Source organism: Cavia porcellus, unplaced genomic scaffold, assembly GCF_034190915.1.
Source record: "Cavia porcellus strain 051 isolate PalLab524CR breed Dunkin Hartley unplaced genomic scaffold, mCavPor4.1 scaffold_8, whole genome shotgun sequence".
Taxonomy (NCBI): Eukaryota; Metazoa; Chordata; class Mammalia; order Rodentia; family Caviidae; genus Cavia; species Cavia porcellus.
This window is the reverse complement of record NW_026947491.1, coordinates 26953354-26979664: the sequence shown is the minus strand read 5'-3', so window position 1 is coordinate 26979664 and position 26311 is coordinate 26953354. Positions and strand designations below refer to the sequence as shown.

Here is a 26311-nt window from a genome sequence, read left to right as displayed (position 1 = left end):
GGGTGATGGTGAGGGAAGGGTGACCTCGTGGACTGCTCAAAGGCTTGTGTTAGGTAGTACAGCAACTTCTTTACACTTCGTCACCTTGAGTATTAATGGAAAATATTTCCTAAATATTTTAATTTTTAAAATGCTGAAAAACATTTTTGTTTATGTCTTACTTCAGTTTAAAAGAATGGTCTTGTTTTTGCTCAATAATTGCAATATTTAAAATGATGTGAAGTCTTAAACAATCATCCATAGAATATGGAACTGGAAGAATAGAGATAAACCCCACAAGCAGACAGAACCGAGGTGAAGGAGGAGGAACTGTGTGCCTTAGTCTTTGAATGTTGGTGGAAGTAGTTTATTTCTGCTGCCCGAGGTGATGTTTTCCATAATCAAAGGAAGGAGGAGCCAGGCACTGTTGCTTTAGAATTTGTGTTTCTAGGAGATTAAACATTTTTTCCTAGAGCTGGGGATTTAGCTCAGTGGCTCAGGCACTTGCTTAGAAAACTCAGGGTCGCCAGTTCAATCCCCAGTACAAAAAAAAAGGTAAAACATTTTCCGCAACAGCTGTAAATCTCATGGCTAATCTCATGTTAGGCTTTGAACTCTTCCAAGGCCTGTGCTGGGCTTTGATTCAACTCTTCCAAGACCCAGCTAGGAGACTGAACTCACACTCATTGAGGATATAGTGCAACATTATGAAGCATTGATAGGAACCTAGCAGAGAAGCTAGCCAGGCAAGCCAGGGAGGACTAACCTTACCAAAGTCTGGAGAAAGTCAGTAGGTACCTGGCTCAGGGCTGGTGTTCAGACCTCAGGGATAGCAGAAAGCCAAGTGATAGGTTTTTCCTTGGTGTGTTAAAAAAGCAAGAGCAAAGAAAGGAAAAAGAAAAAGGCCTTTATTGCGCGTATGGGAGGGCTACGATAGAGTACAAGGTCCTCTCAGGGCAGACAAAGAAGCTGCGAGCTTTTATTCAGTTTGATAAGGGGTGAAGTTTGAAGAGGCGGGCAGAGTGACCTTTTGACAGCTGATTGGGGGACTATTGATATATACAAAAAGTAGGGAGTTCAGTTTTCTGGTTTGGAAGAGGAGCTTAGAAGTCAGTGTTGAAAGGAGCCACTGTCCAGGGCAATGTTGGACAGGCCCATGCTGAGTCTGGCAGCACTTCACATGGGGGGAACCCATCACTAACCTCCAAGGCACAAGTGAGCTGTGCTGTTGAGCAGCAGCTAGCTGCCTTTGGGTACCGCTGTGGGGTATCTGAACGCGCAGTGTCTGTGCTGCAGGGCTCAGAAGGTGGGACCTCCCTCTGGCCTTGACTGGGGCAGTTACCGCCAGCTGTTCAACATGTTACAGTACTGGACAGCCCCATACATGGCAAGGACAAGCAGACATAGCACACTGCCTGCAGCCACTCCTTTGCCTTTTGCTGGCAGAGCTGTAACCTTTCACTTGGTGTGGACAGCGCTTAGGGTTCAGCTGATTAGCACAGAGCATGCAGAGTGGACATGAATACAAGACAATCCATGAGTAATTAGTACCTAGGTAGTAATTAGTGCTACCTAGTAATTAGTACCAAAGCAAGTCTCCATTTCCTCAGAGAGTTCTCAGAATTATCCAGGCAAAACCTAACTCCTGACCCAGATACTTTTCTCACAAGGTATCCAAGAGTACCTTCAGCTGTTAGGAACACATCCAGCTTCAAATAAAGTGTGGCCCTAGGGCTTTTGCCTGAAGAGCATTATTGAAATAAGAAATAAATTAATAATTTCCCTTAGCCAAATAAATCTTTTCACCCTCCTTTTTCTTTAAAAAAAAATCCTAAGTAAAATGTTCTAAAGTGTTAGAAGTGAGTAAAAAAATTACAGAAAGAATATACCCCTCCTTTAAATTATTAAAGGGCAAAATGTAGTTCTTTTAATGCTGTGGAAAATAGTTACTTTTTTAAAATCTAGATTTTCATTATATTTTGTGTGTGTGTGTGTGTGTGTGTGTGTGTGTGTGTGTGTGTGTGTGTAAGAAGCTAGCTGATGGGGCTGGGGATTTAGCTCAGCGGCATAAGCGCCTGCCTTGCGAGCAGGCAGTCGTGAGTTCGATCCCTGGTACCGATAAAAAGCAAAAAGACAAAAAAAAAAAAAAAAACAAGAAGCTAGCTGAGTTAGAAACACTGACTTTTTAAAGTGATTTTTTGACCCTAGCGTGCCTGCTGCTAAAAAGCTTGCCTCCCTTAGGTAACCAGCACAGGCAGGGAGACACAGCCAGATACTCCCCCTGCGCCCACGACCTGCCTTTGGAGATCCCTGTTTCATTTGGGCAGCCAGCACCCACTGAGAGAATCAGACAAACACACCCCTGTGTGCCTGCCACTGTCAGGGGAGTCCCAGTGTAGACACACAGGCTAAGAAAAACAACCTCTGCCACCACACACCCCTGGCCATTGGGCAAGCCTCCACCTAGCTGCATGGGTCTGGAGAAGCCCACCCCATACCCTGCTACCTCCCTGGAAACCTAGGTTCAAAGAAACCCATTCCCCTACACTGCGGAGGGACAGCCAACATGGGAAGTACGTGGGACCCCACAACCAGCTTCTTGGGAGGAACCCAGGAAAATGTCAGGAAGAAGCAGCAAACAGTAATCTCAGACCTCCAGTCTACACAGAAGAAGTCTAGATGGAAGAAAATGGCAAGCACATACCTGAAACCTCAGAGAGGATAGCAACTGGAGTAAAGAAACAACTTCATGAGACTGTAGAAGTAATCAGATCAGAAATAGCATTTCAGATAAAAGAAGAAATCACAAACATAATGAAGAATTGCTGAGCATATCTAAAGAAGACATAGATAAAAAAGAGGAATGTAGGGAAATGATGGCAACCTTGAATGAACAATATAGGAAGGAATTAGGATATATGAACCAGATTCAAAGAGATATCCAGGAAATTAAAAAATTGACTGAAAGCTGGCAAAACCACTTGAAAGAGATTGAAGGTAGACTTTCAGACCTTGAAGACAGAGCTGAGCTAGTGATTATTAGAGAGCTCTTAAAAATAACCAAAAGGAACCAAGAAATAGCAGTTCATTGGCTACAAGAGAACACAAAAATAATTTAAGAGTAATAGGCATCAGCGAAGCCGGGTACAGTGGTGCATGCCTGTAATCCCAAAACTTCAGAGGCTGAAGCAGGAGGATTATTGCAAGTTTGAGACTGGCCTGGGCTACAAAGTGAGCCCAATGCCAGCCTAAACTGCATAGTGAGACTCTGTCTCAAAAAAAAAAGTGAGTAAGTATCAGCAAAAAAGCAGAGGTGTCAACACAAATGAGATAAAAAGAGTAGTCTACAGCCATACCACCCTGAACATGCTTGATCTCATCTGATCTCGGAAGCTAAGCAGGGTCGGGCCTGGTTATTACTTGGATGGGAGATAAAAAGAGCATTTACAGAAGTAGTAGCAGAAAAATTACCAAATTTGGGGAAAGGATCTGGTATACAGATAAGTGAGGCATATAGAACTCCTACTAGCCATAACCAAAATAATTCTACATTCAGACATATAATAATCAAGATCCCAGAAATATAGCACAAGAACAGAGTATTAACAACCCAAAAACATCAAGTTAAGAGAAGTTTGGAGTAAAGTGTTTCAAATCCTGAAAGAAAACAACTTCCAACCTAGATTGATGTGTCCTGCAAAACTGTCTTTCAAGATTGATGGAAAAATAAAATACTTCCATGATAAAGAACAACTGAAGTAATTCATGACCACCAAGCCAGTGTGCCATCCTCCTCCCAGCCCCATGAGAGAAGACCCTTCTCACCTACACTGCACATCGCATCCCTGTCACTGTGCAGTAGGGGATATAGCACTGTTGGACCTCCTCTCTGCACAGTCTCCACCACCTCCCAGAGCAGCAGCCGGCTCCGCCCTAATCTGCCCCTTCCAAGGGCCTCAGACACAACTCTGTGTGTGTGTGTGTCCATCCATGCATGCCCAGTAGTTGGGTCAGCTCTTTGTGCTCACAGAACTGGCCCTCTCCCTTCAGGCTGCCTCTTTTTTGTTTCAGAAATATTCATGTGAAGAAATTTTCACCTAAAATTTTAATGAGTCAAAATAAATTTTTAAGCATCTTGAGTTCTTGATGCTTTATTATCAAAATACCGCTGTAGACCATTAAAAATAGCTATTGAAAATTACAAAATTTAATTCCACTACTTGGGAGGCTAAAGCAGAAGGATTTTGAGTTTGAGGCCAGCCTAGATTACAGAGTGAGGCCCTGCTTTAAAGAATGAAAGTAGCGTTTTCTACCACCTCCCCTCCCCTTAGCACTGCTCCAGCTGTACCTCACTCACCCTCAGCTCCCAGCTCTTACTAAGCTGTCTTCTGCCAGCTACCACCGTGATTATCTATCAGGATCTCATCAGCCACAATGAGATGTTCTCTGATATTTACAAGACCTGGGAGATCGTGGACAGGCTGTGCCTGGAGGTGGAGGGACAAGATGATCAGTAGAACAAAGGGTAGCATTGATGACCTTTTCATTGGTAGATACACCTCCACTGAAGGTCTAGAGGGCAAAGGCTCCAAAAGCACAGCAGTCACTGGTGTTGATATGTCTGAACTATCATTTGCAGCAAACCAGCTTCACAAAGAAGCCTACAAGAAGTACATCAAAAATTATATGAAATCAATCAAAGGCAAAGTTGAAGAAAAAGACCAGAAAGAGTAAAACTATTTATGACAGGAGCTGCAGAACAAATCAGACACATCCTTGCTAATTTCAAAATCTGTCAGTTCTTTATTGGTACAAATATGAATCCAGATGGCATGGTTGCTCTCCTGGACCACCGTAAGGATGGTGTGAACCCATTTATGATTTTCTTTAAGGGAAGTTTAGACATGGAAAAACGTTAATGGATTCAGAGATTACTTTGGATCTATCACTTGTCCTAACTGGCTGCTGCTTGTCATTCACACAGCAACAGGATTTTAAATAAACAGGACTGATGTCATCTTGAGCATTTTTTTATTTTGGCCATTGATTTATTTGGAGAGGAGGCATTATTTTTTTAGGAAAAACACATGTGTCAAGTAGGTTGTCTAAAAATAAAGTGCACTTAAACTCATTTGAGAGAATGCCTCATAGTTTAATACATGTATAAACTGAGTCCATTGTAGTGTTTGTGGAGAAGTCAGAACCTAATCACAGATCACTGTTAAAAAGCATAAGACTGTCTTCATATAACTTCTGCAGTGGAAACTATTTCTGAGACTGGAACATAAAACAAGAATCAAAGTGTTAATTCTGAGCTACGGTGAAGGGGAAAAGACTGTGTTGTGCCCGGCAGTGCCAACATTTGAAGTAGAGCCTATATGTTTCATTACCTACAATGGAAGTAGTTAACCCTGGCAGATATTATCAAAAGAATAAAAATACTTAACTAATTGGACAAAAAATAAAAATAAAAAACAAAAGCAGAGAGGAAAACCAGTACCTCCCAACAATCAGCCATACTGAGACTGGGAGGACCTACCAAGAAATCAGCCTGCCAGCCTTTCTGCCTTGAGACCGGTGGTCTGAGCATCTCTTGGGAAGATGACCATATGCAATATAGCAAATATGGGGGATTTTCTTCTATCTTGTCTTTGAAGGCCAATATTGTTCTCACTGTTTTGCTTTGTTCTGATTGTTTTTGCTTTACTCAGTATTCTGTTTTGATTGGTTTTATTCTATTTTGTTTTTGGTTTGATTTTGATATAGGTGATGGAATGGGCAACTTTTTGTGAAGATAACAAGGTATACTATGGTAGCTAGTGTTTTCCTAGTGTCCTGCTTTGAAGTTCTGTGTCAATTTTGCTGCAGTATTTTGACTGGCTTTGTTCCGTTGTATTTTACTGTCTTTAAAATAAGAAAATGAAAGCAAAATACTAACAAATGATACAAAAAATACGTTTTAATGAAAACCATCCTGCTTCTGCTTCTCAAGTATTCCTTGAGTTGCTGTGAACTAAATAGTGTCTGATTCACAACTCATAACAATTTGTTTTTTGTCTTGTTGAGACAGGATTTCACTGTGTAACTGAGGTTGGCCTTGACCTCTCAGTGATCCTTTCTGCCTCAGCCTCCTAAGTGCTGAAATAACAGGCATGTACCACCACACTCAACCTCATAACCATTTTAAAAGACTCCCCCAAACTCTTTCTTCCTCCAGGCTTACAGTGTGTACAGTACATTCTGTGAGATTGTTACAAATCCACAATCCCTTGTCTCAGTGCTCAAATGCAAAAAAAAAAAATCTGAAAACCAAACATTCTGTAACTCACTTATCAGCAAAACCAGACCAAACCAAAAAGACCTTATTTATAGCTGTTAGTTTTTCTGCCCTTAAGAACTTTTTTTTAAATTTTAGAATAAAACCAAGCAAAATAAAATGGAATAAAGCCAACCAAAATGAGAGTGCGACACAAGATTTCTAAACAAGATAGTAAGAAATCAATAATGGTTACCATAATGCCTCTTGTTGTCTTCAAAATAGCTGCCCATAGCCTCAGACCTAGTAAAATCAAATAAAATAGAAACAAATAAAAACAAACTAGTGAATGTAATACAAGACTTCAAAGCAAGATATAGTATATCAAAAATGGTTACCATAATATATCTTATTATCCTGGAAATAGTTGCTCATTTCATCAAATACAACAAAATCAAACAAGATAAAACCCAAATAAACAAAACAATGAGAATGATACAAAACTTCAAAACAAGGTAAGAGGCAATTAACAATGGCCACCACCTTCAGAAGGAGATCCCCATATATGCTGCATTGCATATTGTTAGCTTCCGAATAGGTGATCAGACTACCAGCATTAAGTTGTATTGTACCTCATTAGCCACCATCACAGCCTATGTTTCTCCGAATCAGCCAGTGGGGGTGTGGGGGACATTGGCTCTTCTTGTCTCCCAGCCTGTGCACCAGAAGAGACTGGCATTTGGCTCTCCCCAGTCAGCCTGTGCATGACGCCAGCTCACCAGAGGTCTTAGCTTCTCCTTGACTTCTTATCCCTCCCACCCCCATCTGCAAATGGCACTGACTTCCTGGAGAGGACTGGCATCTGACTCTCACCCAGTCAGCCCATTCCTAGAATTTTTGTATGGTTTGCTCTGAAAATATTAATGTTCCTGATTACAGGGTACTGCCTTAGATAATCCACACATGGTATAAGTATAGTACTGTTACCTTTCTAAATTAAAAAAAATCTAATTCTAAAGCATGGCTGAATTCTAAAACAAGTCTGCTTCCCTGAGATCATGGGCATATGTAAGTAACACCTATGATAGAGTGGTTTATGAGAACCCTAGCCATAATTGAATCCAGGGCCTTCAGTCTGAGCTACACCCCCAACCCTTCCTTTTTTCATTCATTCATTCATGCGTGTATTTATAGCCTTTTATTTCTTTTAAGGGAATATAAATTCACATGCCATGATTTTAAGAAGCAAAATGTGTGATGTTTGCTGTCTACCTGCTTTTCTTTAAAACCATTCAAGTGAGATCACTTAACTCTCTCATGATGGTGTAGAACTCACCTGTTTTCTGTATCAGATCATAAACATTTTACTTAGTTTAAATTTTTTAAATATTTTCTCAATTACCACAGCAGTTAGTTTTACCGGGCTTCTTCCTTCCATTTCTCCTTGTTCTGTGCAGATTATCAGCGCCTGATGACAGTGGCAGAAGGCATCACCACACTCTTGTTCCCGTTTCAGTGGCAGCATGTATATGTTCCCATCCTCCCTGCTTCCCTGCTGCATTTCCTTGATGCTCCTGTCCCATATCTGATGGGCCTTCAGTCAAAAGAAGGAACCGACCGCTCTAAACTAGAGCTTCCTCAAGAGGTAACAAGCGCAATGAACTATGAAACATTTGCTGTGGGTGTGGGTCAAGTCTCCTCGGTGAAGTACCACTGTCTCTGCCCACTTGTGTCTGTCTCTCCTGAATCCCCTGTGTGGCTAAGATAGGGCTGAGCCATCAGATGCTGATTTTGGCTCCAGTTGGTTTCTACAATGTAACAGTGAATGAAAGACTTCAAAGCAGGGCAGCGGAGGTTTTCACAGCCATTGATTTGTGAAGATGGAGCAATAGTAGCACAATCTCATTGCTTTACTATTCTCATGGCATTTCATTTCTTTTCCATATTCATGCTATAAAATTTGTTTTTAAGCAGTAAATCCCAAGCCTAACATTTAAAAAAATCATACTGTTATTAGTTAAGGTGAATTTGATTTTTTTACCTCCCTCAAGGAAAAAAGTAGTATCTTTCAGCAGGTAGGAGAGAGGGAAGCTTTGCTGCTGTTTTCAGACCCAAGGTCAATTGTCAGCCCACTTTAAGCGTTAACCTGGCTTGGTCAATGAGAACAAATTCTTAGCCTCTCATTTTTTTCTACCTTAATATTGTTATGTTTTTTGTGCATTGTGTTTTCAAATGTTATTTAAGAGAAAAATAAGCAAGATTTTTTTTTCTTGATACGAGGGATCAAATTCATGACCTCATGCTTGCCAGACAGGCGCTTATATTACTGAGCTAAATCCTTGGCATGAATTTTTGAACACATTCAGAATCTAATATTTGCCCATCGTAGAATTGTGATGTTTGAGGTGAAATACTGATGAGAGAGGCGTGGCCTGTTAAGAAGCATGGACCGGTTAATTACGTCATGTAAGAAGTCATATAGCTGTTTAATAGAATCCCTAATGCTGAGCTTCACTTTATTTGCTCCTGTTTTGCATAGAGATTATCTTTTTAATAAATGAATTTAAAATAACACATTAAGCCACATTATACCTACTGATGATTCTGGTAATTATCTATTGCTTGCTTTTATTCTAATGAATATTTCCTTATCAAAATTAACATTTTTATTCAAGGAAAAATAGCTTGATTCAGGTTATACAAAATATATATTCAAACTTTCTTGCTTTGGGGAGGCTTTTTTATTTTATTCCCTGCATTTTGCTGCTTTTCTTCATTCCTTGAATTATTTGTTTTCTCTTTCATTAAATTTAGTATCTTTTTGATTCAAAGTCAGTCCTTTAAATTTTCAAAGAAAATGAAATAGACTAGCCAAATTCTTGTTGTTTTAAAGATTTAAATAGTATCTGACCTCTTTCCTTTTTAATCAGATTTTATTGATACATTTTAGATAAACATAATAATCACATTCATCATAGAGAATTTGTACATGATACAACTTGATTCTTTTTTTCCCCATTCTCCTGCCTTCCCTTCACCTCTCTTCATTTCCCCATTTATAAAAGCTTTGTTTCCATTTTTTACTTTTCTCACTTTTTTTTTACTTTTCCCTTCTTTCCTTTCCCCCTCCCTTTGTTCCCCTCTCCATTTGAACATTTTATTCCTGTGTCTTAAGACCTAATACACATTTTGGTCATTATTTACACTTTTGGTTTCTCACACCTGTTCTATTTTCTATGTTGTTCAAACGATATTTTTTCAAATGATATTTTATAAGGCTGTTTAAATAGGTATTATCCATTTTACGTAAGTGCTTTTAAGAAATTTTTAAATGCCACCTTGGTAATTTCTTATTGGGAAATCTCTGTATGTCTGCATGTATCTTCTGCTTCTAAAGAAAAAAAGGGTAAGAATTCTGAAAGCCTTTGTTCAGTCATGACCTCAGTATGAGTGTGAGTTGTGTGTGTGTGCATGCGCACAACTGTGGGTAGAATCCAGGGACTGTACTGGGTAAGTACTCTGCCACTGAGCTTCACCTCAGCCTCTCAACACTAATTAATACCCACACTTGTTTATTCAGAGTAATATGAAAGATCCTGAATCAGCTGGGAAAATACCAGCGCTTTAGTATGAAAATTACAAATTAGGTACATTGCTTTTTAGAAGAAAAGGCTAAGAGTACATCACTTTGGTTCAGTGTTACTTTACAATGAAATGAAATGTCTCACATAATTTTGGGGAGGATATGAGTATAAAAATATCCATCATAGATGTTTAAAAATGACTTGAATATACTCAGTAGTAATATTTCCTACCCCACTACCCTGAAAAATATGAAGTAAAATTATGGCTAAAACTACTGATGAGGCTTCTAAAAAGAGTAAAAATGACAAGTTTACCAAACAGTTAAGAAGTATGATGTTAGTTGTTAGGCTGAAAGAGGTGTGATGATAGTCGTTGGTATGATATTAGTTCTTAGGTTGACGAGGTGTGATGATAGTTGTTAGGTAACTAACATTAGTGCTCAGACTTAGCATTAGTCACCTACTCCCTTATCCCGTGATGCCCAGTGGGAGGCGCCATTGCCTTTTGTTAGCTTGTTTTTAGGAATGTGGGAGCACAAGGGAAGAAGGCTGTGGCTTGGAGGTGAATTGCAGTGACACCTCAGTTTCTTTCATTCTTGCTCATCTTTACAGTAAGAAGTAGGCAAAAAAAAGTAAAATAAAAAAAAGCTGAAACCCAATAGCTTTTGCTACTTTTTTTTGTCATATCTTGCTTTGAAACTCTGAGGAAATACTTTTTTTTAATTGTGGTTTGGGCATCAGACCCAGGGCTTCCTCACACAGGCTCAACAGGGGATGCAACTCCTCAGTGTTCTCCCCAGTTGACTCAACTCCAGATGAGAGAAGGCACCTCACTGCTAGTCAGCATGAAGACCACTGGCCTCAGCTCAGTCACTGCATGCTGCGTGCTCTTGCTTACATTTCTGACCGTGTTTGTGTAACTTTACCACTTATCTCAGATATTGTTAATACAGAATGCAGTGGACGACAGCAGGATATGTAAGAGATAAATTCAGCTTTCGTAACAGTTACTACTAAATAGCACATTTAAGAATCGGAGGAATAAGTGAACTAAGGGGGTATGGAGGATAACAGAACCTTTTTTAGGGGTATAAAAAGGCTTAATCATGGAAGAGGTGATTGTTTCAACCTTTGAGGCAGCTTTTGTTGCTTCTAATTGGAAGTAATTACAGGTCATGAAGGCTTGTGAGTGGTGTCAGTCAGTAGAAATTCAAAAAGATTTAGTCCCAAAAAGTGTCATATCGGACATCGACTATATTTTTTTTTCTTTCTTTCTTTTTTTTATCAGTACCAGGGATCAAACTCACGACTGCAGGCTTGTGAGGCAGGTGCTTATGCCACTGAGCTAAATCCCCAGCCCCTGGACTATATTTTTTTTATCATGCATGTAATCTTTGTTTAGCTCATGTGACATAGTTTTAAAGTTCTAATACTATTAAGGAAAGTGTGTGCAGTAGTCTGTTTTAGAGAAAGGGTTTTTCTGCAGTACATTTTCATAACTCAGGTTGTTGTTTCTTCCTCCTTGTGATCATCAGAGCTCCTTTGGACCCTTTCAAACAGGCACAGGTGGGATGAGAGAATTTTGGGGAGCAGGAAGACAGGCCAGGAGCTGAGATGCCAAATTCACACATCCACATACTTCAGTTCAGCTGGAATCACAAGGCATGGCCAGCTTTGACATGTCATAAAACATGTCCTTCTGTATTTTCTTGGGGAGAGGACAGGAACTGAAAGAGGACAGGCAGGCATTAATGGAGGAGATGGTATAACATGGAATGGTAGGAGGGTGTTTGTTGACCCATGGATTAGTAAGTTAGAGAATTTTTCCCATTTTTAAAGATAATCATCTATTTGAGTTATGGTGACCTACTTTCTCATTTTAAGCCTTTTAATCTATCCTGCTTCCTAAAGACTGAAGACACATGTATAAAGATGTGGCCTTAGAGAAAGCTATGGGCTACACTGCTATCTTCAGCAGGATATGATATGTCAGCTCTTTCTTAGTTTCTTTGGGAGTTGAACCCAGAGCTGCATGCAAGGCAACACTCTACCACGAGCTACATTCCCACTCTTCTCCCTTCATTTTTAGACAGGATCTCACTAAATTTTAGGTCTCCCAGGTTGACCTAAAACTTGGAATCTTCACACCTCAGCCTCCTGAGTATCAAGTATTACAAGCATGTACTACCCAGCTCATTTCAGCTGCTTATTTTGAAAAGGCTATTGACATGGGAGACAAGGAAAACTTGAAAAATGAAAACAAAACAAAAAAATGCCAAAAGCCACCGCTCTATTTAAGGCTATCCAGTGCAGTTGCCAGTTGCCATCTTGGGCCACAATTTCTCAACCTGCAAGACTAAAGAGCTGCATTTAATGGTTACATCAGGCTGTGGGAATCATTATCAACTGTTATGACGGGAAATGATGGATTTTTATTGTTATTTTGAACTTCACTATATTTATTGCTTGTTATCTAACACAATGAGAGGAATCAGAAAAACAGATTGGCCAGTTGCTTCTCCTTTCACCTTGCTGTGCAGATTGAGATCAGAGGATGGTGTGAATTCTCTCCTTGGTGATGTGCATAGAGGGAAGGGCAGGCTGAAGCTTCTGGCTTGCTTGAAGTTGCTCCTACTCCAACTATGCCTCAGCCAGCCACCAGTGGGCTTGATCAGTTTTCTGGAACAAGCTGTACCTGTCTCTCGCAGCTCAGTGGTCTTTCTCACCCACAGCCTGCTCTGATTCAGATGGTGGGAGGTAGTGAGGTAGAATACTGTTTGGCATTTACTGCTATCAAATATCCAAGGGAGAATCCAGGTTTTATTCAGGGACTTGGCCTTTTAAGTTTTTCATATGTACTCAAAAAATACTTGCGTTTCTTCAAAATGAATTCCAAGTCTAAAATGTAAGCAGACTCAAAAAACATTTTTTCTGATTCCTGTTACCTTTTTTCCTCAAGACTGTCTTCTGAGTCACCTTCTAAACATTCAGAGATTAATCATTTGTCATTATCCAGGCACTTCTTCCACTTCTTTCTGCCTCCTGCTTTTTGTCCTGGGACTTCTAAAATGATTGAATTATTCCAGCTAGTTTAGCAAGTGACAGTTGTGGATACCTTTCAGTTGGATTGATCTTTGTCAGTTTTGTCCCATTTCAGGCTACTCTGGCTTGCTGTTAGCACTTACTGTGAATTCTAAGTTACAGATCTAGAGCAGTGGAACATGGAGAATGGTAAAGCTCATGTAGTGAGCAATGTAACTTTGAGCTTGATGAAGAAGCTTTGGTGCAGATTTGGCTACAGAAGCACATGTACAGTCTTAACAGTTGTGGTGCCTGTAGTAGGAGTTTTTCATAAAGGAAACTCCTCTCTGCTGGACTTCATGTTTAATTCTCATTATAGATATAACAAGGATTCTCAAAGTTGGATTGGTGAAAACAAACCATTCACTGGCTTTACAAGGCAAGGTGATTATAAAAGAGAAAATAGCATACAAGTAGCATACAAGTTTGAAATGAAGTATTTGTAATGACAGACCAAATGTAATGGAAGTGGTTGTTCTACTAATGGATATGCAGGGTGCTTTTGATAGCCAGTCAACTTGCAAAGACTGTGCAACAGTATTTGCTGTGAGCACTATGGCTAGTTCTTTCCAGGTATATAATTTGTCTCAGAATATTCTAGATGATCTTCAATACTTGAAATTATTTAGAGATTGGGATTATTCTTATGCACATTCATATGGTTTGTAAAGTAGAAAATAATTTCTTGAAAAGGGATTGCAGGTAAAACAAAATACATGAAGAGCTACCAAATGTAGGGAAGCCTGTTCATAGTTGTTTCTCAGATCTGGGTTACTTCCTTTTGCCACATCCTGGTCTTAACATTGCAGTCAACCCTAGTTTTGCTAGGAGATTGAAAAAAATTTTTTTTCTTTTTCCTTTTTATCAGTACCAGGGATCAAACTCATGACACTTGCAAGGCAGGTGCTTATGCTGCTGAGCTAAATCTCCAACCCCAAGATTGAAAAATATTGATGAGGAATTTAAATGACAGCTTATGATCTCATTCTACTGCTGCTTGCCCCTTAAAATTTAATAGAAAAATAAATGGATCTAAAATCACTTGTAGAGATCTTGTAGAGTATTTTAAGGCTTAAATTAAAGTTTATGGAAAGGAACTTGCACATCCAGAGTCCACACTTCAGGCAACAGCTGAAGCTAATGATCTTGCTGTAGGAGCACTAGCCATCTATTGCAAAGTATGGGATAGATGTGTGGCAGGGACAAGCTGTACATTGCACCTTCAACTCTGGAGCAAAAACACCTGCATCTCAAGTAACTGGTGATCAATTTCACTCTGTAAAAAAAAAAAAATGGATGGAAATCAGTTTTACTGTCATTATCAGGACCAACTTGAAGCTGAAATTGAAGAAATCTATGCGAATTTTATAAAGCACAGTGATGGCAAAAATACTTCTTATGCTGTTTGCGATGTGAATCTCAGAACTACTGGCTTCATTAGCCTAAACGCTATAGCTGTCTTGTATAATTTTGTCATTGGTTAGCGCTGATATCTCTTTGTACTTGGCATATGTTAAATGCTCTGGGGCATTCAGAGAAATTAGAACAGTGATGGGTCAGATTGTTGAGACACTATGGGAGGAGATACTAAAGCCCCAGGTGACAGTCTGCTGGAGGGAAACATACGGCAGTCTGTGACAAACTGTCAGAGCAGGCCTGCCTGACCAGGTATCTCTGCATGCCAGATCCAAGACAGACTGATGGTCTATCTCCTCATGAACTCTATGCTCCTTTTTCCATGTTTGCTGTGAAATCAGAACTCAAGTAAAAATAAACCAAAGTTTACAATCAAAACCAAATTCTGAAATTCATGGAGTAGGAGTGTGGTGAGTGGTAGAATATGTGCTTATCTATGGGTCCAGTCTCCAGGACCACCAAAAACCCAAAAAGCTAAACCTTGAATGGTTAACATAAAAATCAGTGTTTTTTTTTTTTTTTTTAAAGTTTAACAAATAAAAAACCATCGTAGGCAAACCATAGGAGGCAAGATACACCTGTAATCCCCAGCACTCTTGAGAGACTGAGACAGGAGAGTCACAAATACAGGCTCAGCCTGGGCAACTTCACAACACCCTGTCTCAAGAAGGGATGAGGATGTAGTCAGTGCTGAAGCCCTGAATTCAATTCTAAGCGCTGAAACAAAAATCCACCCATAACCTATGCTGTCATTTATAATAGTTGGCAGTAATATTTAAAACATAAAATTCAGTTAACCTTTGTGGGGTTTTTTTTTTTTTCTCTTTCAGGCTAATTTGTGTTTTGTGGATATTGACAACCATTTTATTGAATTGCCTGAAGAATTTCCACAGTTCCCCAATAGAGTGGATTTCATCCAGGAACTCTCTGAGGTCCTCCTTCAGTTTGGGATTCCACCTGAGGGCAGCCTACATTGCAGTGAGAGTGCCACCAAGCTGAAGAACCTGGTGCTGAAGGATTTGGTCAATGACAAAAAGAACGGCAATGTCTCTACCGGCAACATCAGTATGTATGAGCTACTGAAAGGCAACGAAACCATTGCTCGCCTGCAGGCCCTGGCCAAGCGCACTGGAGTGACTGTGGAAAAGATGGACCTCTCCACTTCCCTGGCTGAGAGGGACAAGGACCTGAAACTGCAGTGTGAGGAGGCTGAACTCAGGGACTACCAGCTAAATGTGCAGCTGCGGGAAGTCTTCGCTAGCCGCTTTACACAGATGTTTGCAGATTATGAAGCATTTGTGATTCAGACCGCACAGGACATGGAGTCCTGGCTGACCAACCGGGAGCAGATGCAGAACTTCGACAAAGTAAAAAGAACCATAGTTTTCTTTTTCATGGTTCTTAATGGGGTGTATAACGGATTTGGTTAACTTCTGTTGTTTTTTGAGACAGGGTCTCACAGTGTAGTCCAAGCTGGCCTTGAACTCGCAGTAATCCTGCTACTTCAGCCTCCCAGGTGCTGGGACTACAAACCTATGCCTCCACCCCTGGCAGGTTAACATTTTTAAACACAGGTTAATTTTTCCTTTCTTTGTTCCATTACCAACTTTTCTTTAGTTGGGCATGATGCCACATGCCTGTGATTGCAGTACTCTCAAAGGTTGAGACGGGAAGATTGCAAGTTTGGGCCCACACTGGGCATTTTAGGGACTACCCAAAACTCTATCTTGAAGTTAAGAATTTAAAAGGGGAAAGCGTGTAGCTCTGTGTAAAAGTCCTTGCACTGAACAATAATTTCACCCAAAAGTAAATCATCCTGCACACAACTCATTATTGAAATGTATGCTATATTTCCTGTAATTTCATTCTTGTATTTTTTGAACTTTGACAGTGTTTAAATTATGGAAACTCATTTTTCACAGGTTTTTCCAATTTATTAACACTGTTTGACCTTGTAAGGGCTTTTAACTCTAATTTTATGAGCAAGTCTAATCAAATGAAACATGTTCCTTTTGTGAGAAATCCTTATTTGTTATATGTATTTAGTTTTCATCCCGTATTGAAGTCACTCACTTGTCCATGTAAAAGTAACCCAACATTCCGTGTCCAAAGCCAGATTTTTGCCAAATTTTAGGATCAGTGGAAAGAAAGGATAAATTAGATTTTTATGACTGTTGCTCTAAGACTGTTACAGAGTTTTTGGAAAAGGAAGACAAAAAAATGATACCAGCTTATGAAACTTCTCTCTAAGGGTTATCAGTGTTCTTCTGCCAGATTTTCTTCACTTACACCCTAGGGTTTGGCTTGGTTTGTTTTTTTTCCAGACAAAAGCACTTAGGGATGTGCACTGATCCTGAGGTCACCAGGCACAGTCCAATCCCTGCCTGTGACTAGAGGCTCAGCAGTGCTGTTCCAGTGAATTGTGGCTCTCACTGAGTGGCATCTGCACGTCACACGGCCTCTTGAAGGGGCTGCGCTCCCGCAGGCTAATCAACAGGACAGTCTTGGGCCATCTGACATAATATGAACTAAACTTCTCTGTCAAGGCCAGTAGCTAAAAGAATTGCCTGAGCCCATCATATTTTTTCTGATAGAGGATACTACACCATGTACATCAGAACTTGCAGGTACATTTCATGTTTGATAAAATGTCTTTAATATTAAAAAACTTATTCATATGTATTTCTACTCTTAGTTCCCTTTCTCATTTACCTTTGCTTTTTTCCTACACTTTTTTCTCTATCTTCTTGGGAACTAATCTCTATATTCATGATTTGCCCTTGGGGAAATACAAATTCTTACATAAGAATTGAGTCCTCGTAATTTCTCCCTTGGTAATCTTTATGCAGCTTAAACTCAAAGTAGGATTCTATAATCCCTAAAGAAATGAAAGTTTATGTTGGATACTCTGCCAAAGGCTTTTAATCATCTCATTTTTCATGAGGAAAATATGCAGGATGTAGTAATACTGCAAGCCAAGTTATGTTGATCTTAAATGTTGTAGCCCAGGAGAGCCTACACAACAAAAGCTAGATTCGGCTGTTTGGTACCTGTTTCTAAGGCTGTTGGCTCCATAAAAAGAGTGATATTTATTAGTAAGATACCTTTTGAGGAGGTGAACTGATTTCTAGAGACTGCTGTGCCTCTTTCTCTGGTAGTTTGAAATTATATAAATTTACCTGAGGTTCTGGAGCACTTAACTTGAATAAGTGGTTTTTATAAGGAAGCTTTTAAAAGGTCTCTGAAAATTCACAGTGGAAAATGAGTACACTAAAAGGCAGCTGATGAGTATGTTATGCAAAAAACAAACCTTGCATCAGGATTCACCCTTCTCATTCCTTTTTGCTTCTTCCACGCCACATCTGTTTGAATGAATGGAAAGGAAAGCAGACCCAGTGAATCACATTTCAGCTGGTCTGAATGGGACCTCTTGCACATGTGGGCCTGAAAAACAAGAAAAAGTGACCACTTTGGATCAGAAATGTATTGTAACTTAGTGAATTTGCTGTGCACCCAACAAGCTAGAAATAGGAAAGTCCAGCTTGTACAGTTTTCCAAAGGCATAATCCCAGTGATTTCTCAAGTGAGGATCTTTGTTCTTAAGCCCTAGACTATTGTGGCCTCACAGGTCTTAAAAAAGTTTAATGAGTTTGGTCTTGAGTTAACAAAGAGATTGGAATCTAGAAAAACATGGCCCTTGAAGAACAAAAGAATTTCACTCTCACCGTAAATTCTGTGTTGTCATTTTGAGGTAGTTATTGTTAATGTGTGAGCATTATTGCGTCGGTTAATTCATGGCCTTTTGGGTAGGAATGGAGAGCAAAAGAAATTACTGAGAAGAGGGATCAAGATTTAATGGTAAGTGAAGTAAAGGACTGACAATCACAGAAGCTTATCCATCTTCTTTCGTTAATTAAACCATGTGATCTTCATAATGGTCATCAGGTTCAAAATGTAATCATTTTGAAAAGAAATGTGAGTACTCAAGACCTAAGTGAGCTATAAATTTAAAAAAAGGGAGATTAGGATTATAAAGGATTTTTTAATTTCAGGTGTCAGCTTTATATGTTACTAAGTTTTAAAAAGAATGATCAGCAAATGATAATTTTCAAGTTTAACGCGTAGTAGTGTGAACAGTAATAATTTGTTAATTATCTCATTACAGGCTTCTTTCCTGTCTGATCAGCCTGAGCCTTACCTGCCATTTCTTTCACGCTTCATTGAAACACAGATGTTTGCCACCTTTATTGATAATAAAATTATGTCTCAGTGGGAAGAGAAAGACCCTTTGCTTCGGGTCTTTGATTCTCGGATTGAGAAGATAAGATTGTACAATGTAAGGGCACCCACCTTGAGGACATCTATATATCAGAAATGCAGCACTTTAAAAGAAGCAGGTACGTTTTCAGTTTTAGCCCTTATGGCCAGTCCTACAATATCAAGAAGTTTCTGTTGTTTTCTTCCTATCTCTGTGAGTCCCTATTCCTCCTGGACATTTCTTTTCCCTTAGACAAAAAAAAAGAAAAGCAATCATAAATTGAATAGTGCATAATTAGGATGTTGCTGTAATTTTTTATCTCATTCTCTCTGTTGCCTCATAGAAAAAAGTTGGTTTCTATCTTGCTGCTGGCGCTGTCCTTTTGGCTTTCATTATTCAAGAAAGTATCAGTTTGAAAGATCCAAGAAGCTGCCTAGTTTATATAACAAATGGCATATTTGTTGCATTGGCATTGGTGCTTAGCTTCATCTGTTGAAATTAAATCGCTGTATTCTTTTTTTTTTTTTTGTCTTTTTCATTTTTATCGGTACCAGTGATCGAACTCACGACTGCCTGCTTGCAAGGCAGGCACTTATGCCACTGAGCTAAATCCCCAGCCCCAAATCGCTGTATTCTTGCAATTTGAAAAATGAGAGGAAACTCTTGCATCGGAAACCCTGACACTTGTTTTCCCCAAGTCACAGAATTACGAGTCATGGTCGGCCTTGTCTGCAATGTAGTGTGATCCGTTGAGGAGATGACCATACTAACAGCCAGCACCTACTATGTGCCACTCATTATACGAAGTGCTGTAGAGGCATCACACAGCTGATCTTAGCAGTGCTTGTGTTTGTACTGTTTTATCACTATCCTTACTGTACAGCTGAAAAGGCTGGAAGCCTCTGGTTGTGGATAGCTAGTTTTTGGTGCAGCTGTGGTTTGAATTCAGGTCCAGCTGATCCTAGCCACTGAAACCTTAATTTCTTGTTAGCTATTCTTAAGCTTTTTTTGTAGTACTGACGATCGAATTCAGCACCTTGTGCTTACCAGGCAGGCACTTTGCCCAGAGCTAAATTCACAGCCCTTAAACTTTTTTTTACTGGAAAAAAATTTTCCTTTTGTTTCTTTCCCTTTGAATGTAGGTGCTGAGAGAAATTTTTCTGCTGGAGAAAAAGGAGACCACAGTTATAGTGCTTTCTATACTCTGGTTGTGTTGCTTGCTTACTTTTACCACTTCACTTAAATAGATCACTCTCAGAAGTAGTGATGCATTAGCATATTTGAGGAAAGTGGTGATTGTTAGCATATTTAAGGAAAGCTGATACCTTAGCAGTACAGGTCTCTGAGGCGTGGCCTCATTGGGTTCCTATACGTAAGGATAGATTGTTGGAAGCCCCTTCAGAAAATGACAATTACCTCTGTGTTTCTAGAAACTGAGTAGGTAGAATAAATGAAAGTGCTTACACAAATTCAGAGAATATAGTGACTTCCAGCGCTTTAACAGCCATGTGAGTAATACAATACCTTAGTGAGTAAATTTCATTCCTACTTTCCTGACAAAATTTTAAAAATAGAATTAAGCATCAATTTCTTAATTTATGTGTTCCATAGAGAATGTCTTTCCAATTAAAAGATTTTCCTTTAGCCTCTCCCAGAATTTGGTACTCCCACTGTTGTTACAAAAATTACATAAAACCCCTTTGGAAGTGTACCTTTGTAGACTTCATATGTGAGAAAATAACATAAAGCTTAGATGGCAGCCTCCTCGGAATCTTACTGTCGCAGACTTTTTAGCAGTGAAAGGAACAGCTTGCTTGTGACTGCTGACTGCATATAAGTGAAGTGGTTATTTCTTTTCAGGTGATATTGTCCTCCCCACAAAACCCAGAGATTAGGGGATATTGTCGATGACACTGGGTTTTTACCAGATATCAGGTTTTGTGTGTATGCCTGTGTTTTTGCTTTGTTTTACCTCTGATCAGAAAAAATTCTGATTTACAAGTAAGCTGTTAGGGACCAGCTATCTGTAGATATTGTGGCACCAGAATCTCATGATTTCTGTGCAGAAAGACAAGAAGTATATAGTAGAATGGTTTTCTTCTTACCAAATACCACAGATCAGTCTTAGCAGCCCCCAACCTCTCAAAGCAGGCATTTGCTGATTTCTGAATGTTCAGTATTCACTGGTGATACACTCACTAAAAGTGATGTTGCAATATGATCCCTGAAACAATTTTAAATATAAACCCTAGAGTAACTCATGAATCATGATTTTTGTGTGGGTAGCTTGTAAGCATTCCAAGCAAAGGCAAACAACTTAATATTATGTTGTAGGGATTTGTCTGTCATTTTCCAATAGGTGTAATTCCAGCATTTGGGAGGTTGAGGCAAGAGGACTGAAAATTCCAGGGTAACCTAGGCTACATAAAAAGTTTGAGGTCAGTCTGAGCTACATGGGAAGACTCTCAAACCATGCACACATATAGATATATATAAACCCAACAGAAAACCTGAAGCTCCTTTTTTATTTTTTCGTTTTGTAAGAACAGAAACTCTTCTTGGCAGAGATGAAATTTTATAGTACTTCATGAAACATAAAATTGACAGAGACCTCCAGATTCCATGCTATGGATCTGGTCATCATTTTGCCAAAAGCATCCATTAATTAAACGTTTTGTGAATATTAGGATGTATAGAGAGTGTAGATAGGGAGGTGGAAGGTCATTGGACATCACTGAAAATTGAATGTCACTTTATATCTTTTTGTGCAGCATAGAACATATGGGCAGTGTTTTAAGAAATATTAAGTTGCAGGCCGGGAGTTTAACTCAGCAGGGTGAACACCTGCCTTGCAAGCACGCAGTGGTGAGTTCGATCCTGGGTACCAGAAAACAAAAAATAAACATAAAAGTTCAACTACTGTATTAAATATACAGCAAGGTTTTAGATGAACTCTGTGGATGATGAGGGAAATCTGGAGAAGCTGAAAGGCCATCACCCATCGTCCAGCATGAAGTCACAGTAACACCTTCCATCCAGCACCCCTCAGCACCTCCATCAGACACAGAGTTGGCTTGGGGAGCTGACTGTGAGCTGATGGCAAGTGGCAGTCATCATCCCTGTTTAGTAATCTGTTGGCAAGGGTCTGGGGACCTGGTCTTGCTCATCAAATGTTATATTTTCTTCCAAAAATTTGGTTGATAAAAATAAGATGAGAATTACTTTGTTTTAGCAAAAAAAAAAAAAAAGATTGCTTTCCTAAGGCTGGAGGACGTCCTCCAATTCCGCTAAATTTAGTATGTTTTAAAACAAATGCTGAGTAACTCCTGTCTTTTTACTTTGACTTACTCGTTCTTCAGCAGGCCAGCTTCTTATCCTCTGGATGTTTTCTAAACGCCTGCTTATTTGACTTTTCTGCAGTACCCTAAAAGCACTCCTAAAGACCCATATGAATGGGAACGTGGCTGCTGCTGAAAGTGCAGGGCAGGACTCACATGATTCCTTGGTTCAGAGTGGGAGTAGTTTTAATGAGTGTTTGTTCCTTGCTTTCAGCTCAAGAGTTGCCTTTCAACTCAAGAAAAATACTTTCTTTGCCATCAGTTTTCTTTGATGTTGTGCTTAAAGCCATATTTTTGTTAAGAATATTGAATTTCCTATTTTAGAAAACCTATCTCAATACTAAATTACATTTTTCAACCTCACTGCTCAGCTTTTGGCAAAGGCAGAAAGCACCATAAAAATCAATCATTCAGTGTTTATTTAAAATTAACATTTCTATAAAAATATTTGAGATATTGGGATGTTTGAGTTCATGTGTGTGAATGGAAGCAGCATTATTTTTGAAGTACTAGCAATGAAATATTTCTAATTTGCTTTTTTCTTCATTTTATAAATTTATTGTTTTATTTGTTAGTACATGTTTGTAGTACATAATGATCACATTCATCATGGATCTGATTTGTTGTAAATTTAATTTATAGCCCAATCCATTGAGCAGAGACTGATGAAAATGGATCACACTGCAATCCATCCACATCTGCTAGACATGAAAATTGGTCAAGGCAAATATGAGCAAGGATTCTTTCCAAAGTTACAGTCCGAAGTCTTGGCAACAGGACCCACCAATAACAAGTAAGCATATCTGTCCTTCACTGGGGTAACTAATTGACAGAATGAGTGAAGAGCACGTGCTCCACCACTCTTAACGAGGCAGTGTGTAATCATTAAACATCTCTCTGTCTGATTTTATTTTTTCAAGATCACATGAATTCATTTGAAATACAGATTGACACTCTGTTAGTACTGACTTTTAACTCTTGAATGCCTAGTGGTCCATTTTTGGCATACTCAAAACAATGGAACATAATGAAACGTTTTCTCTTTAGATGCTTGTTGCATGAATTTTTCTAGGTAAAAGATTTTAATTTCTCAGGGCTAGAGATTTAGTTCAGTGGCATAAGTACTTGCCTGGTAAGCTTGAGGTCGTGAGTTCAATCCCCAATACCAAAAAAATCTTAATTTCTCTTGGCTTGAACAATTTTCACAGTGTATTATGTGAGAAAACAAGTTTTAGAACACTGTGGGTAGGGGCTGGAGATTTAGCTCAGCGGCATAAGCGCCTGCCTTACAATCAGGCAGTCGTGAGTTCGATCCCCGGTACCGATAAAAAGGAAAAAGACAAAAAAAAAAAAAAAACACTGTGGGTATTGTGATACCATTTTTTATCTATAATTATAGTCAAATGTTTAAAAAAAAATCTTAATTTTGGTACCGATAAAAAAAATCTTAATTTTTTGCAAAGTTTTTTTTTAAGAGTACAATGTTTGGCATATGTGGGTTAATTCTGTCATGTAAAATTAAATATCCAAAGATTGGCCAAGCGAGGAAATGCATACATGTAATCCCAGCTACTTGAGAGGCTGTGGCAGAAAGATTGCAGGTTTGAGGCCAGCCTAGGCAGCTTAGTGGAAGCCAGTCGCAAAATTTAAAAAGGGCTGGGGTGCAGCTCCATAGTAAAGCACTTGCCTGTGTGCATAAGGTTCCTGATTCAGTCCCTCATACAACAGGAAGAAAAATTCAAAGATGAGAATTTCATTTTGTTTTTTGTTTGTTCCCAAAGAAAAGTGCAATTGGGAATAGCGGGGGATTTTTTGTTGTTTTTGGTGTGTGTATGTTTGTTTGTTTGTTTTTGTCAGTGCCCAGGGATCAAACAAAGGGTCACTTTTCTTACAACTGTGCTTAAATACAGTGCTAATAGTCTGAAGGGATTCAGAGTAGCTGTACTTCTACCATCTGTACTGCTTTCCTAGTACTGCTGCAACAAAGTACCACAAATTTGCTGCCTTGAAACCCTGACATTTTTTCCAACAGTCCTAGAAGTCAGAAACTGAAGACCAAGGCCCTGGCAGGGTCACTGTTCCTGCGCGGGCTTTTTTGTTGCCTTTTCCAGCTCTTGGCAGCTCCAGCAGCTGCTTGGCTCTTAACAGCTCAATGTCAGCCCCACTCTTTCTCCACCAGACCTCTCTCCCTCTGCATCTGTGTCTGTACCTCCCTTCCCACTCAGGATTGTACCCTGGTGACTCCTGCAAAGGCCTAGGTGAAAAGGAGGATCCATAGCTACCAAGCCTGAGACTTTAGCATGCCATTGTAGGGGTGCAGCTCAGCCTATGTACTAACTCCTGCTCTGAAGTATCACATACAAAACTATAGCAAAGGAAACAAAAATATTAAGATAAACCCTCTTCTTTATTTTAGATGAGTCTGTTTAGAAAATATCTGAATATGGTTAGAATGGGGAGGAAGAGGGCTGGAGATGCAGCAGTGTTAATTAAGAGTGCTTGTCTTGTGTGTGTGTGAGGCCCTGTTAATACCATCAGCACCCCGAAAGGGGAGGGGAGAGTGAAATAAAATGCAATATTGGGCTCAGGGCAGTGCTTGAATTTACATGAATATTAGTGTTGCTGGGGGTTTAGCTCAGCGGCATAAGCACCTGCCTTGCAAGCAGGCGGTCGTGAGTTCGATCCCCGGTACCGATAAAAATAAAAAATGAAAAAGACAAAAAAAAAAAAAAAAATCATCTTACATGAATATTAGTGTTCTGTTAACAAGTGAGAAAGAGCTAAAAGGATTAATGGAGACATGGTCTAAATAGGAAAGGGGGAACCAGCCCTAGGATTCACTTCACTTCACCACTTACCAGCTTAGGAACCTAGGAACCTTGACCTAAGTGTGAGCTGTTATCTCTGCAACGGAAGGCAACAGCCCTGCAGACCTGTGATCTCCTCCTTCAGGCAGGGGCTTGGAGGAGGGCAGTGCAGGGAGCCAGACAGGCCAGGGAAATGGGTGGGTGGGTGGGGGATAAAGGACAGAGTGGCATCAGCCCACCTGACTTTCCACCAGGCATGTACAGCGTCAGGGAGGGGATATACAATGCTGTGACACCTCCAACCTAAGTAAGAAATGAGAAGCTTGCTGGACGTGGTGGTGCACACCTGTAATCCCGCACTCAGGAGGCTGAGGAAGGAGAGTTCAAGACCGGCCTGGGCTACAAAGTAAGCTCAAGACCAGTATGAACCGCATAGTGAGTCCCTGTCTCAAACACACACACACACACACACACACACACACACACACACACACAAAGAAAAAGAAATAAGCTCTTGAAAGATGGCAGGGAAGCATGATAGCCCCTTCTTAGAGGGTGTGCTGGAGTGTTGGAGGGTTGGAACTCATCCCTTTCCCAAAATGCATCTCTGTTTGGCAGGGCAGAGGAAACTGTAGCAAATTATTCTAGTAATACATAATGATAGCTGGGCATGGTGGCACATGCCTGTAAACCCCACCTTCTGAAGGCTGAGGCAGAAGAATTACCAATTTAGGGGCTGGGGATTTAGCTCAGTGGCATAAGCACCTGCCTTGCAAGCAGGCGGTCATGAGTTTGATCCCTGGTAACGATAAAAATGAAAAAGACAAAAAAAAAAAAAAAAAAAAAAGAATTACCAATTTGAGGCCAGCCTGGGCTACAGAGCAAGGGACCTTGTCTCCAAAAAAGAAAAGAAAAAAATGATGATAGCCAGTGGTTTAACAAATATTGTGCTTATGTAGGCACTATTTCTTGGGGTGGTAAATTTGTGTATCATTGTATTCAGGTTTGCCATGCTAATATTTTATTTTTATTTTATATCCCAAAAGAAAGGAAAGCCTTGCCATTTTGCTAGTTGACTAATTGAAATTGTTCAGGTGTGTTTTTAATTTTTTGTATCATACTTTTTTTGTCTTTTTGAGACAGAGCCTCACTATGTAGTTAAGGCTGGCCTTGAACTCACTTTGTAGCCTGGGCTGGTCTCAAATTTGCAATGAACCTCCTGCCTCAGCCTCCTGAGTGCTGGGATTATAGGCGTGAGCCACCATACCCAGCCATATCATACATTTAATGAGAAGCAAACAACACATTATCTAAACAGTCCAGTGAATAAAAATGCTACCTTTCATATGCATTTTCTCTTGAAAAACTTTACATAATTTTTTTTTAGTCATCAAGTGGTCTGAAATTTATTTTTATTGTTAGTTCGCAGCTCATAATAAATATATTCATCGTGGGGAATTGGCATGTATACATCTGTCATCTTGACCATTTGGGCTTCGCCTTGTTCAAACGTGGTTTTGAAAGGTTGCGGATGGCTGGTTCAGGTCCACATACCAGGGAGTGAGAAGAGTGGCAGTGGCATCTGGAAACGG

At 39.7% G+C, this 26311-nt stretch overlaps 1 protein-coding gene and 2 pseudogenes across 5 annotated transcripts in view; all 3 read left to right on the top strand.

Annotated features, from left to right (window-relative positions):
* The window catches only part of Dennd5b (DENN domain containing 5B), a 172460-nt gene that overhangs the window by 102515 nt on the left and 43634 nt on the right, over positions 1 to 26311 (top strand). For all 5 annotated transcript variants that reach the window (XR_010049189.1, XM_063254510.1, XM_063254511.1 and 2 more), the window contains 4 exons: positions 7693 to 7880; positions 15147 to 15683; positions 18482 to 18713; positions 22555 to 22705. Coding sequence is in view for 4 of the 5 variants with exons in the window: in XM_063254510.1 (XP_063110580.1) it covers positions 7693 to 7880; positions 15147 to 15683; positions 18482 to 18713; positions 22555 to 22705 (1108 nt within the window). In the remaining variant the exon portion in view is untranslated. The remainder of the gene's footprint in view (positions 1 to 7692; positions 7881 to 15146; positions 15684 to 18481; positions 18714 to 22554; positions 22706 to 26311) is intronic.
* Positions 4311 to 7650, top strand: LOC134477273 (translationally-controlled tumor protein-like; annotated as a pseudogene).
* LOC106027005 (atlastin-2-like) lies at positions 7893 to 15109 on the top strand (annotated as a pseudogene).